Raw genomic sequence first — 15,455 nt, forward strand, 5'->3', positions numbered from 1 at the left:
ACCACGACTAGGGGCAACAGCTTTGATGAGGGATTGAGTGGTTGCTTCAAGTTCAGTTGTAATGTCTAGATGACATCTTGCCTATACCTGTGGATCAACGGGATGAGCCATACCATATGAATGAAGTCGCCGGTCTCCACGTGGCATCTAGTGCAAGACAGGGAGTGACTAGTCCAGCTCCCAGATTCGTTTAGGAGTCTAGTATGTCCTATGGTATACTAATTAAGCTCAATTATGTGGAGTCTGGCTGATATTACTAGGTCTCAAAGACACATCAGACCGTCCCTCTAGTCGTATTCCTCAAGAGGGCTTGGATCTCCCTCCCACTCCATTGTTAGCACTGCAAACTAGGGGCGTTTGAGATAAGTGTCTGATATAATCTTGGAATTCCCCCTCTATCCAGCTGTCCAAAGATACATTTGGCCTCTAGAGGGTTGAATTCGGGAAGTGCACAGAGTTCTGTTAGGCATGTTTCCTGAGTAAGTCACAATTCCAAGTACCTACAGAATTGCAACTTGGAGTTTGTATTTCTCCTGCAGAGTTCAGATGGTTCCTCTCCTAAACATCACCTAGGTTGGAGATTCTGATGCAATCCCACTTGTTAAACTCTTCTACACTGAACATACATCTTAAAAGCTTATCTATTTAACAGGCCAGCTAGCCCTCAAATTACCAAGATTTTATCAACTTAAGTCTCAGTGATGAAAGAGCTCACTAGCATTTGAGTGCACTCTATTCTGCTTTCTGCTGTTCAAATAAAGTGTGCATTAAACAATTGTTGTGTTGGGAGAGCACGCGCATGTCTAGTCGGACTGAAAAGTCCCAATTGTGTTACTGGTATTATCCAGTCCCAGTAATGACATTTTTAAGTGCACATTTTGATTCTTGGGCTGCGCTTTGAACCTGGTTATCTCCCCTGTGCTCTTGCATAAACAATGCAAGGATCTTGCTCTACCCACTAGGATCGGCGGCGGACTTCAATGGAATAAGGAATCTGACGCGAGCACTCAAGGTAGTCCTGAGTTTAATAAAGTTAGTAGCTAATGTCATTCCATCGAAGGTTACATTCAGGACTGCTTAACTCTACCAAATTATAATTTAACATTGATTTCTTCTTGGCGGAGAACACCTCTCTGCTGATAGTGTGTTAAAGGCCAATCAATTTGAGGAGTGGGAACCCGACAGGTCTAGTACACTGCCTCTGGGGGTTGGGAGCCAGGGTACTATTGTGAAGCTTTTGAACAGTATCCTTAGACACCTTTCACAAACGTGCAAGGGACCCGCCTCAAGAGTCATCCACTATGAATTAGAATTCTCCAAACTGTAGGTGCAAAACAGCAGCTTCAAACCAATCTGTTAAACAAGGGTGGCCTTCAACACGCCAGCGCAAGAGGGTGGCTTCAAGCTGCCAGCGCAAGAGGACGGTCTCCAAGCCACCAGCGCAAGGGGACGGTCTTCAACTCTCCACCGCAAGAGGGTGGCTCCAAGCCGCCCGCGCAAGAGGGTGGCTTCAAGCCGCCCGCGCAAGAGGGTGGCTTCAAGCCGCCCGCGCAAGAGGGTGGCTTCAAGCCGCCCGCGCAAGAGGGTGGCTTCAAGCCGCCAGCGCAAGAAGGTGGCTTCAAGCCGCCCGCGCAAGAGGGTGGCTTCAAGCCGCCAACGCAAGAAGGTGGCTTCAAGCCGCCAGCGCAAGAAGGTGGCTTCAAGCCGCCAGCGCAAGGGGACGGTCTCCAAGCCGCCAGCGCAAGGGGACGGTCTACAACTCGCCACCGCAAGAGGGTGACTCCAACCCGCCAGCAATAGACAGCAATAGCAAACACAACAATTCAAGAGAAAAGTATTCGACCAGAAAGTGTTCTCTTAACTCAAGAGAGGAGCCAGTAACAATACTGCAAAAAAGAAGCAAAATAGCGCCCTGGGTACAATTAAGCTAAATAACAAACATTTCCATAACAGTTCTAGAGAGTACCCTAAACCAGTTATTATACGAGAGCACCAGCCGACCCAATGCATGAACAACGCAAGCAAGACTGAACTTAAAAGTGTTGAAAGAAATCTAACACTGAATTATAAGACAGTGACCTGAGTGAAGCTACAAGAGTGATCGAGAGCAGCAAAAGCCCAGTCCTCAGCAGCACAAGACAGAAGAACAATGCCTAAATTCGGCCTACACAGTACAGGACAGACTCTTGAGCCCAACATAACAAGAGAATAACAAGAACCCAGCTTTCAGAAGGCCATGAGAGAACCCGAAACCCACTCTTCAGAAGAGCAAGAAAGGAGCCTGAACACAAGACATAGGTTCAAGAGAGACAACAGAATCCGGCACACAAAAATACACAAAGCAGGATTAGGTAATGACAGTAAATCCCCAACACCAAATACCTTACTACAGCAAAGTCAATATAAATATCATTTTAAGTAAACCATAAAGAGATTTTTGTTACTCATTACATAGTGAATGTACAGCCGTCAACGTGAAACAACGCAAAAGAGAAGACCAGTGCAAGGGAGCTTCCCTGAGCCTCAGCCAGAGCAAGTGACTGGCCTAAAGACCACAAACCTACAGGTGAGCACTCCAGGTGTACATAAAAGCAGCTTTATAGTCAATCCATCTGGATGCAGTTACAGAAAGTCAAAACTAGGATCCTGAAAGGAAACTTAAGATAAAAGCATGAACAAGCATTGGCAATGCCAATAGGTCTGGTTTATGCATGGAAGTGCCTGTGATGTCCCTGATGGAGTTAGGCACTCAATAAGTAATCATACATGCATTGTGTCACTCATCTTTGCACATATGCATCAATTCACTGACTTATTCTTGCACTCCCCCTCTGATACAAAAGTAATCAAACAAACAAAAAATGAACAACATAAACAATATAAATTAAATAAATACAAGTAAAAAAGGATATGCTGGCAATAATGAAACTAAACATAGCATCAGGTGTCTTTTTTGATGAGGTATTGAAAGGAAAAGTTACTTACCTGAAGAGAGTTCTGCATCGTAGGAATCTTCATTAGAGTCATAAACCTTGAATAATTCTGTGCTGCCTGCACGTATTCCGAAAAACCTTAAACATACATTTAGAATGCAGGAAAATATCCGTATAGTGTTCATCACTGGACGTCATTTTCCATATCAATTTCAGTGTGGACTGTCTGAGATGTATTTCCCTGCAGATTACTGTAGAAGAGTATCAGAACACATCTACTGTAAAAAAGTACCTTTTAATATTTGCAACACATTGCCATAGAAACAAACTTTTGCAATGCAATAGGTCTCGCATTATTAAAGTTTTAGATATTGGCATTGCTAATAATAATGCAACACCAATAGCTCAAACATTCAGTAATGCAAGACCTATTGCATTGCAAATGCTTGTTTCCTCGTGCATTTGCACCACACTTGTACTATCCTTGGTTTATACCAACCGAGGGGTTCAAAAGCTTACACTGACCATCACTACAAACGTCACTGCAGAACTGCCTGGCACAGAGGAAAAATTGCTCGAAACCGATACTAAATAGCCAGGAGCCGATGTCATCTTGCTGGCACCCGTGCGATGTATGTGATCGTGCCTCATGTCTGCATTGCTTATCTATGAATAGCCCAGAGGTAAACTACATCCCTTCGCCGTACTCGAATGGGTGCTGTGCAGCTCGTACGGCCCAGGGAGGGGGCCGCCTGGGCGGCCAAGGAGAGGACACATGGCAGCCGAGTTGGAATTCCTAGCTGCTCTTGCGCAGTTTGGAGAGGACTTGGAGGTAAGAACCCCAGAGATGCTGCTGCTGATCAGGAGTGTTGTGGGTACTTGTGAATGCTGCCAAGGTGTGCTGTGATTGCCAGAGAGGAGCACTTACTTTGGCGCGCGTTGATGGACCGGCAACGGGAGGCTAACATAGCCTCGGTCATTGACCCCTGTTACGCTTGACTATTTCAGCAGCCATTGACGCGTGCTTTTATTACAGAAACCAATGTGAAAAGCTGTCTCCGTGGAGCCGAGGGGGTGGGCGGTGGTGGGGGAGGGAAAGTGAAAGTACCGCTGCGTGAGGCTTGCGAGGACGGAAGGTATGGTATGTATCAAATATTTGGGAATCCAGTAACAGACCGTCGCCGCTACCGGTGGCGAAATGTTCTTCCTTAGCAGCTAGGGTCACTGTTGCCAGACCCAGATTGCCATTGTGGAAGCATTTGTAACTTTATTCTGCTTCTAAACCAACTGTGTGCAATACATCCCACAGGGACAGATGGAGCATGTATTTAAATAATGTGAGGAAAAGTGTCCGGGCGTTAACTAGTCTGAGGGGGCGCCTGGAATTCATGTCCTCAATGAAGCGCTTTTCCCCCCCAAGGTGAAATGTACATACATGGAAAACACGTGTGAAATGTGCAGGTACTGCGATCATGTAGCGCTTGGTACTGAAGTTCGCTAGTTTCGATGCGCTCCCAGTTCTCGCCTGCAACGCATGCATTAGGGTCAGGATTTAATCGAATTTTATGGGATGTCGTTTTAATCGGGGATATAATAAGTGACTTAACAGGAGTGCTCTGTGTTCAAATGCGTTACATGTACATATAGTATGGTCTCAGTAATAGCATGCTCATGTATGCCGTACTTGAAAAGTTATATTAAATTACATGACGATGTTTCTATAGCGCTCTAATAATATCAAAATAATTGGTGCTTAGAAGAGGTATACGGGTGGTCTGAGACTGGAAATAATGGAGCAGGGACATTTGTCATCTAATAGGGACATGACATGATGACTACGGGTATGACGTGTTTTAGTCAAAGGCTGAGCGCGTGGACAGACCCGTAGAAACAACTTCATAAACTCAGTGCACCCTTCTCACAACAGCTAAGTTCAGATCTCTGAGACTGGGGTCTTGTTAGGTCTCGGGGAAAGCGAAAGTAACGCTGCATGAGGCTTGCAAGGACGGAAGGGGGACAGAAGAGGTGCACATCGCGTGGCTGTACGTGCGCGTACACCAACTCAAATCCGCCAAATCCTGCACGTGCCCATCTCCTGTCCCACTTCCGAGGCAAGTGATCAACAATAGATCTCGCTGGCGACAGCAGCACTTTGCGCTGCGCTCGCCAGGCGAGACCTATAAAGATGCCCTTAAGAGAAACGCCTTGACAGGAAAATACAGCCTGATGGTCAAAAAAAGGAAAGCCGAAAAAAATATAGCCTGTACATTTAAGCGCCCTAGAGAGACTATCTCACAATGCACTGTAGCGGCAGTTGGCCTGTGAGCTTCACTTCTTATTTACGCAAAAAAACACAGGATATATATATATATATATATATATATATATATATATATATATATATATATATATATATATATATATATATATATATATATATATATATATATATATATATATATATATATATATATATATATATATATGTGTGTGTGTGTGTGTGTGTGTGTGTTTATAACTTCAATGAAGATTCCTACGATGCAGAACTAGGTCTACTAGTAAGTAACTTTTCCTTCTGCATCATAGAACCTTAATTGAAGTCTTAAACCATGAATAGAGTAACAAGCTAAAGAGAAAAACTCTGTTCAGCGTCTGTCAGAGAATTCTAAACATACCCTATGAGACCATAATCATTTGGCTTGAGTCATATCAAATAGAAGTAGAGGAAGAGACTCATGAGGACAAGATTAACTATTTGAATAAGTTTCTTAATGTTTCTTGTTCAAATTTAGACTCAGCCTTCGTATCCATGTCTAGGCAGTAATGTCTCATAAATGTGTGTAGGGACCTTCAAGTGGCAGCCTGGCTTATGTCTAAGATGGGGACATGCCTCATCCAAGCTGTGGTTGCAGCTTTAGCCTTTGTTGAGTGACATTTTAGCAGAGGATGGTTTGCCATCTGGTAACAGAGAAATGCAAGTGACTATCCATCTAGCTATGGATTGTTTGAAAGTCATTAGACCTTGCCGCATAAATCCATATTTTTGAATAGATGATTAGATTTTGTAATGGACTTTGTCTTGTCTAAATAAAAGCATAGCACTCTTTTAAGGTCTAGTGAATGAATAGTGTCCTCTCGCTTGGAAAAAAGGTACACAGTGTGATAGATTATTTGATATGAAACTCAGACTACCTTCGGCAAAAACAAAGAATGTGTACAAAAAGATGAACGATTGTAAAGGGTTCAACAGAGGAAAGAGCCTGCAATTCACTAACTCTTCGAGGTGAGTTGATTGAAACTAAAAAGGCAGTTTTCCATGGCAAGTGTTGCAGTCGCCTTCAGAACAGCTTCAAAAGGAGGACCCACTAGCTTTGATAAGGATCTCTTTACTGGCGGGAAAACATTTTGAGTCTTTTCAAAGAGTCTTTGAATACTGGCACCTTGAAAAAAATATAGTTGCATCTGTGTTCCCCTCAAAGCAGTGATGGCTGCTAAATGGACGGTAACGGAGGCCAACTGGAGTCCTGATTGGACAAGGTATAATAAATAAGGTAGGATGAACTTTTCCTATGCTGTAATGGCATCATGGTTCCTAGCACGACACCATAAGCAGAATCTTTTCCATTTAAAGGCAAAGCATGCTCTAGTGGAAGGGCATTTAGCCACTCTCAAAATGTTCATGTAATCTGCTGGAAGATTTAAATGACCGTATTGTGTGACCTCAGAAATCATGCTGCCAAATTCAATGATTGAATGGTTAGATGGAGAATTCTGCCTTGAAGTTTGGAGCGGAGGTCTGGTCTGAGTGGCAGACGTTTGTGCTGGGCTATGGATAATTGCAGGAGATCGATGTACCACCACTGTCTCAGCCAATCTGGAGCTATTAGTATCATTATGATAGGAGACCTGAATACATTCTGTCATACTCGCGGGATCAGCAGAATTGGTTGAAAGGCGTACACAAATAGAGTTGACCAATCTATCAAAAGGGCACTGCCCAGGGACTGTGGTTCTAGCGCAGTCTGGGAAAGTTTTGTTTTTGATGGTGGCAGATAAATCTAGTGTTGGTATGCCTCAATCTTTGAAGATGGATACCACTGTATTATTGTTAAGGACCCACTCATAATTCCCTTTGTGGTAACAAATGAGAAAATTCACCTCTACATTTTGAATGCCTGGGATATGAAAGGCTGTGATAAAAAGTCCTCTGGCTAGAGCCTAATGCCACATTGCTTGAGCTTGAACAGAAACCGTCTCGACCTTGTTCATTTATATAAAACATTGAAGTGGTGTTTGTCTGTCTGAGTCATGATGGCTTTCATTCGAGAGATAGAAGAAAAGCTTTGAAAGCTAGGTGAACAGCTGTCCACTCTAGCAGATTTGTAATGATAGACAAAAAACCTTGAATGGCAAGAGGTGCCTGTAATAATAATCTGAGCTGGTGTTGGTTTCTGAAAGGGAACTCCTGACAAGGTTGTGATGGTTTGCCCACCATGAGAGAGATTGAAGTGCATTGACAGAGGAGAATTTGATCTTCCCAGAGACCTGTCCTTTGTGACCAGTGATCTTGCAGCCACATCCGGAGAGGTCTCATGTAAAGGCCTGCGTTTGACACTATGGAGATGCAGGATCCCAGAAGAGAGGCTCCTTGACGCGGACCTGTTCTGTTCCATGAGATGCACACACTTTGTTTGAATTGATAAAACTCTCTTCTCAGAAAGATACACTCTTATTTTTGCTGTGTTTAAAGTTGCTCCCAAAAAAGTGAGACACTACATTGGAGTTGATATTGACTTTTCTGCATGGACCTGCAGGCCTAGTGATGCCAGGAGATGTGCTGTCGTTGCGTAGTCTTATTTATTTATTTATTTATTTATTAAGCTTGTATAGCGCACAGATACCCCAACGGGGTGTCCCGGCGCTTGTGTGTGAACGTGTATACTGCTCGCTGTAAAGTGAAGATTTAGCAGAATAGATAAGTTTTCAGGGCTCTCCGAAAGGGAGGTTCGTCTTGAACGCTCCTAATGTACAAGGGAAGGTTGTTCCAGTGGGAAGCAGTGCAAACTTGGAACGTTTTCCCCCCAGATCGAGCCTTTTTAGCCCTTGGGGTAAAAAGAAGATGTTGAGAGCTCGATCGGAGTGAGCGGGCGTTACTGTAAGGGCGGAGACATGAGGACAGATGAGCAGAACCCTTCCCGTTGATAGCACGGTGGGCAAGGGTGAGGGCCTTAAATTCCGACCTTTTATGTACTGGGAGCCAATGCAGCCTGAGGCGGTGGGGGGTGATGTGTTCTCTAAGGGGGAGACCACAAACCAGGCGGACTGCGGCATTTTGAACTGTTTGCAAGCGCCTCTGGAGACCTTTAGATAGTCCCAGATAGAGGCCATTGGCGTAGTCAAGATGGGAGGTGATTAGCGCCTGCACAATTGTTTTCCTAGTTTGATTAGGGATGAAGTTGATGAATTTTTTCATCATCCTTATTTTAGAAAAGCAGGCCACAGATACAGATTGAATCTGCTTCTTGAAGGAGAGATCACAATCCCAAATGACTCCCAGGTTTTTGACGGAGTCCTTAGGCAAAGGAGGGGCGCTCAAGTCTAGAGGCCACCACAGAGTAGAATCCAGTGGAGAGGGCTGGTGAAAAAATATTACTTCGGTTTTGCCAGCATTAAGCCGGAGGCAGTTGTTATCCATCCAGTTGGCAATGCTCCGAAGACAATTTTTTAGTGGGTCGAAGGTAGACTCAGAAGGGGAATCATATGAGAAAAGAAGCTGTATATCATCCGCATAAGATGTGGCCTGTATTCCAGATTGGGAGATGATCTCGGCCAGCGGGGAAAAATATATGTTAAACAAAAGAGGGCTTAGTGAAGAGCCCTGAGGGACGCCCCACTTAAGGGGTCGACTGCATGAAGTGAAGGGGGGAGTGAATACAGCCTGAGTCCGATTGGACAAAAAGGAGGCAAGCCATTCCAAGGCCTTGCCCTGGACACTTTTTGCCTGTAGTCGGTCGAGGAGGATAGGGTGAGATACGGTGTCGAATGCTGCTGACAGGTCCAGCAGCACCAACACCGCTCTAGAACCCTCGTCAACTTTCCACCTGATAGCGTCCGCCATCTCCAGGAGGGCAGATTCGGTACTATGACCCGGCCTGAAACCATGCTGGGAGGTGCGGAAGGCGCCGCTCCTCTCAAAGAAACCAGCCAATTGGCCATATACAAGTTTCTCCAGCACTTTGGCTGGGGCAGGGAGCAAGGAAATGGGGCGATAGTTTGCTGGTTCAGAGGGGTCTGCGGTAGCCTTTTTGATGATTGGAACCAGTCGAGCATGTTTCCAAGAATCTGGAAAGATCCCTGACAGGAGAGAGTTATTCCATATTTCGTTCAATACTGGACTGGAGCAAAGGAGCAAGGGATTTGTACTGCTTCGCTGGCCACGGGTCAAGGGGGGAGCCGGATTTGCACTTGAGTAGTTCCGCCAGAGACTGTTCTAGGGAGATCGGCTCAAATTTGGAAAAGACCTTATCCGGATTAGAGCTAGTTAAATCTGCTATCAGTTGAGGTGGAGTGATGTTGCTGGGAAAGGAGTTCTGAATGAGAGCGATCTTATCTTCAAAATAGCTCGAAAGATTGTCGCAGAGAGCCTGGGAGACCAGTGGTTGGCGCTTAAGGGCCATGGGGTCGGTAAAGGCTCTGACCGCGTCAAAAATGACTCTAGATGAACCCTTAGCCCTGGTGATTTTCTCCTCAAGGTGTGATCTTTTATGATCAATGATTTTTCTTCTATACTCCTTGAGGGAGGTTTTGTATTTGGATCTACTGTCAGGAGAATAAGATCGCCTCCAATTTCTCTCCAGCCTCTTGCAGGTAGATTTGTGTAGCCGCAATTCCTCAGAATACCAGGGTGCCGAGGGAGAGGTACGAAGGGATTTAATAGGTCTCATAGGTGCTAAAAGATCCAGAGCCGAAGTGACCCAGTGGTTGAAACTGGCCACGCGAGAGTCCAGATCGTGGGCCTCCCCTGGGGAGGTCGTGGAGAGATGAGGGCCTAGACTCTCAAGAGAGATTCTCCCCCAATTCCGCCCCATGGTGTTGGACTGAGGTCTGGAGCGATCCGCCAAGCGGGAGGAAATGGAGAAAGGGATTAAAAAATGGTCCGACCAGACAACGGGGGTGGGCTTACCTAAAATAGTGTCAGTAAGGTTGGTACATATCAGGTCCAGAGTGTGCCCGCCCTTGTGTGTAGGGCCAAGGACGAGTTGCTTTAAGCCACCATCAGATAAGGCTGACAAAAAGTTGGAGGCATTAGGTTCATTAATATTGTCAGCATGCAGATTAAAATCACCCAAGAGGGTGAAATTGGCATAGCGGAAAGATGCCTGTAAAGCAAGATCAATGAGGGCCGGAAGATAGGAGATTTTAGATTTGGGGGGACGGTATACCAATAAGCCTGAATAGGTAAAGTTAGCGGCCAGTTTAATGCAGAAAGGTAATGCCTCAATGCACTCTATTTGAGGGTGTGGGAAGGAGGAGATCGACCAAATAGATCTGTATATAATGGCCAATCCTCCACCAGGGTGTGAATTCTGCCTATTAGCACACAGAATTTTGTAGTCGGGAGGAATAGCGAGACAGAGGGCAGGATTGGTGTCATCTCCCAACCAAGTTTCCGTAAGGAAAAGGATGTCCCACTTGTTATCCTCGAGTGATTGGGCTATGTCTAATGAGTGTTTTACTAACGAGCGACAGTTGATGAGTCCAACTTTGATAGAAGTGTTCCTGCCGCTCACAGGTTGACGGTGTACGGGCTGACGTAAATGGCAAGCGGGGTGAGAAGTATCATCAGTATGTCGTACGCAGCAGGGTTTGAAAACACGGGATGTCGGGTCGTCCGACAGTGCTTGGAGTGCCTGTGACCAAGAGCATGAATTTGAATTAAGGCCTAAAAGGGTTTCCCGGTTGTAGATGATGGGATTGATGAACTCCGGCGGCAAGGGGATAGAACTTGTTTATCTCTGTGAAAAGAATCTGCTCTTATCAGTCAGTCCTCCAGGTATGGATATATACGAAAATACCTTTCCTCCTTCGCTGAGCCATGCACTTGGTAATGGTACAAGGAGCTGACTTTAGGCCAAAAGGGAGTACTGCGTACTGGTAATGGTGTGATCCTGCCACAAACTGTAGCAATTGCCTTTGGTGAGAGATGATTGGGATGTGGAAGTACGTATCCTTGAGGTCTACTGCACTAAGCCAATTGTTCTTCCTTCCGTGTGGTTAGATTTGGTGCAGAGTTATGCTGAAATTTTCTTTTTTTATGAATTTGTTGAGGAACCTGAGGTCTAGTATTGGCCGAAAATAGTTTAATTGATTTTCCTTTTGGACAAGAAAGTATCTTGAATAAACCCCTTGGTTTTTCTGATATTGCGCAACTTTCTCTATTGCTTTCTTTTGCAGTAATAGGGAAGTTTCTTTTTTGAGGTTGTCCTAATGGGCTGTAGTGACCTGCTGTGGAGGCACAGGTGGTGGAGTACTTGAAAAGGGACGAGCATAGCCACATTGAGTGATGTTTAGCACCAGTTTGTCTGTTGTGATTTTTTTCCCACTGCTCTGAGAAAAATGTCACCGCTCCCCCCACAGGGGCTGTGCACCTCATTATTTGGAGAGAAAGTTTTTCCCTTTGTCTGAGAGGGCTTATGCAGAGAGGTGGTTCTTCTTTGAAACCTGTTCTGGAATGGTCTCTGAGATTGCCTTTGTTGTTGCTGGTACTGATGAGGCCATCTAGGGGTTTGAACCCTATTGTAGTAGCCTCGTTTGTATCTAGGTTTAAATTGATTAAAGACCCACTTTTTCTCTTCAAACCGGACTGCTTGTAGCGTCTCAGCTTCATTTTTCATGCGTACCATCTCCTCTTCTGTGTGTTGTCCGAAGAGAGATGACGCCGAAAATGGTAAATTAGCAATTTTCAATTGTGAGCCAGGTTTCAAGGACAAAGTCTTCACCAAGATGGAAGCCTCATTGAGAGCCCAGGTGAGAAGGCAGTGGCTGGCCGTTCTACAGAGTCCACTGCAGCACTGATGGCCCGAATAGAGATGAGAGCCCTCTTCAACCATCTCCAGGTAGTCTTGCTGTCTTTGGGATGGTAGATCATCGCTGAACAATTTCGCGATAGTATCTTACTACCAGAGCCGCTGAATTGGCATTGAGCAGATGGGTGGAAGCAGTGCCGTACATTTTCTTGTCTATAGCGACCATTCTTTTGCTTTCTCGGTCCAGCAGAGCTGTAGTTTCTGGAGCATAGGCGTGCCGCCTCACCACAGTTACGATGATCGAATTCGGTTTTGGATCAGATTTGAGAAACTCTGGATCTTGGTGTGGGGGCTTTTATTTTTTAAGTAGCCTCGGTGTTGCCTCCTTAACAGTGGCTGGATTAAGGAATTTCTCCTGTACGATCTCCATAAGACCAGGAAGCAGTGGGAGAAGAGGTGTAGATGGAGTTCTGGGATTAGAGTCTCTAGTATTACTGGCACCGAAGGTTGAGGAGCGGTAAATTGAATGTTAAGTTTAGTGGCTCCCTCACAAGAGCATCTAGGAATGTCAGAATGTCTTCCACCGGTGAAATTCTAGATGGTGACTGGGCCAGAGAAGTGGGCATATACGAAAAAGCAGTATCTGGTGATGTTGATTTTGTGGATGGTGCTATGGTGATACTGTTTTGGAGGAGGCGTTTTAATTGGCGAAAGGAGTCTTCCATTTGCGAATTGGTCACCTTGAGGTCGCCCTATTGCACTGTCATACAGGAGAAAGATTTGAGGGCTGCAAGTGCACTTGAAGAGGATCTTCTGATGGTATAGTAGGACGAAATGGTGAAAGATTTTGGTCTGAGGCGACAGCGCAGAAACGAGGCCTTCCGCCAGTTGCTGTTAATGTTCCATCATCGTACAAGCTGCAATATTTGTTATGTCATCATGAAAACCAAGGTATGCTTTGTGAACAATCTTTAAGACTAAACAAAAAAGCTTGCTTTTTCAGGAATTAGTTAAAAGTTAGCATAGAACTTAGAGAAGGTTTGAAGACCATATCAAATCATTAACAATTTTAGAGTTTTTGTTGCGGTTTACATTTTCCATAACATGTTTCACTGCAGTCCTTTTCATATTCCGTGTTGTTACAATTCACTTATTATGAAATTTTTTAATAAATGGCCCATTTCTTAGAGCACACCTCAAGTGTGTTATTCATTAATGGAAGAGAATATGTAGTTCCACTGTGTCTCTAAGCACATCTTGTGGGATAACAACCATAAAATACTTCCTACACAATATTGCTCTGTGTTTTGCGTACGAGTTGCAGTCCAACTGAATTTCTAATTTATATTGGCAAATTGACAAAGTTCTTGCACCAAGAGGTTAGCAATTTGAACCCTGCAACTTTGCTGGAACACAGCACTCACGTGGAACATGGCAAAAAAAAAACCCCTTCCACTGTATGCCTCAAACACCAAAATGGAAGAAAAGGGTCTGGGCGAAATAATAGATTCCAACCTCTCACTCCAAGTGCTTTCTACACCATGATGATACAGCACTAAATCTTTCTTCGCCTGGAATTCCCCTGAAGGGTCCACGCTTCAAGAGCTCTCGTACTGTTGCATTTTAACAATACCAATGGAATATACATTGACTGCAATTAATTTAGAATGCCCAAACTGGACAAGTGCTAAACCCGAGCAGACATGACTACAATTACATTGCCCCTAAGGCTCTACGGTACCTTCTGGCAGCAAAACTAATCTCACTTAAAGCTCTCTGCATTGCCCAGCGCGTAATTCAAGGATTAGGACCCATACTTCTACAGTCAAAACCCAGACTATTATATCAGAGGAGGGACTCAATATAGGTTGTTGTTCTCTCTTCATCATCACGTCTTAAGTAACACGTCTGGGAAGCTCCTTTTCTAGAGATATGGAAGCTTAGAAACATCTCCCCAAGACCAATAAGAATGACCACTTAGCACCTACAATGAAAAAAGCACATAAATTGCTGTTAACTAAATGTACTCTTAACTAACCTCAACTTACAACCAGCCTGCATCTGTAAACTGTGATCCTGTTTCTCATGCTATACGATCCTCACCTCTTATAATACTGTGCTACAACATGCCTTCTGCAACATGATTAAAGCACTTCTCCAAGTCAGAGGCACCTCATCAAAACACTACATGAAAAAGCCACACTTTTCTATCTGTGCATACCAGAATGAGGTACTCTAACTGATCCACACAAACACACCTTGAAGCCTCATAAGCAGTGATAAAGAACTACACAAATGCCACTATTGTACAATATGAACCTTCATATATTTGTCTGGGTGCCTCCATTTGTGAAGGACCTGCCCCAGTACTCCAATTATGCAGAGGGCGGGCAACATTCCTTGAGCAGTTAATACAACAGTGCAATGCCTCCAGCACTGCACACAAGGAGCCTGTTCCATCTGTGCACTTAAGTCACCCAGGCCTGTCAGTGTACACATGCCGTAACACAAACCCAACACAAAGGTGCAGCAAACATGCAATAGAGACCATTAAACACTGAACTGTGAGCAGCAGTGCACGTTTTCTCCCACGAAACATACCAAAATTACATAGCCCTGTACAGCACAAGTACCTCTATTTTGCCTAGTAGTGTTGACTGAAAAGTAAAGTTTAGCATTCAAAAGTTCTCATCTGGGAAAGGCCAAGAGTAGACATGATGCCACTTTAAGTGTCTCAGACCAAATATGAAATGAGCGTTCTCCAACACATCTCACTTACCTTTCTAGAGCTATTTCCTCCTCGTTCTTGGTCCAGTGGATGATAGGAGCAGGTGAACCAGCAGCAGCACAAGGGACAATAACACTCTGACCAACAACTTTGGTTATAGGAGTGGGTTGAACGAGGAATGACAAACGTCTATCTTCACCTGTATCTGTAGAGAAGGACAGCATCATTTTTAGACAATTATCCAAGATTTTGATTTCATTAGCGTCAAGCTGCAACATCCTAAACTGAACACACAGTACCAAAGTGTGACATAAGCATTTCCATTACCATTTTCAGCTTTGAACTTTGTTGTGAAACAGACAGCTTTGGATCCATACTATGTAGCACATATCTTGTGAATGGATGGCCATGTCCATAGTAATAAATTACAAAAACTATGAGTAAATTAACAGATTAAACAGCAACGCTTTTACTTTCAACAACATTTATTCATCCATTCATTAATGTCAATAGAAAGCAATAAGGTTCAGAAAATAAAAATGCCTTCTCGCTTCTTGTAATTGGCAATGTAGCCATTGGAAATTATTTTAAACGAGAAAAAAGAATTACATGTCATTGATAACCAACCAACATGAAACATATGTATACAAAGTCCCTGGGTTCTCGTCAAATAACGATGGAGCAAGCTGTCCAAAATCACAATTATTTTCCTCAACCAGTCCCTCTGTCAAATACACAAAAGTATGTCGTTCTTCCTGAACACTGTCA

General features: G+C 44.2%; 1 protein-coding gene across 10 annotated transcripts in view; it reads right to left on the reverse strand.

The window, feature by feature from the left end:
- Window positions 1-15,455, reverse strand: part of NEO1 (neogenin 1) — a 552,683-nt gene that overhangs the window by 217,731 nt on the left and 319,497 nt on the right. For all 10 annotated transcript variants that reach the window (XM_085643916.1, XM_085643915.1, XM_085643913.1 and 7 more), the window contains exon 4: window positions 14,739-14,892. In XM_085643916.1, the coding sequence (XP_085500042.1) occupies window positions 14,739-14,892 (154 nt within the window). The remainder of the gene's footprint in view (window positions 1-14,738; window positions 14,893-15,455) is intronic.

Source organism: Triturus cristatus, chromosome 3_1 (assembly GCF_964204655.1).
Source record: "Triturus cristatus chromosome 3_1, aTriCri1.1, whole genome shotgun sequence".
Classification (NCBI taxonomy): domain Eukaryota; kingdom Metazoa; phylum Chordata; class Amphibia; order Caudata; family Salamandridae; genus Triturus; species Triturus cristatus.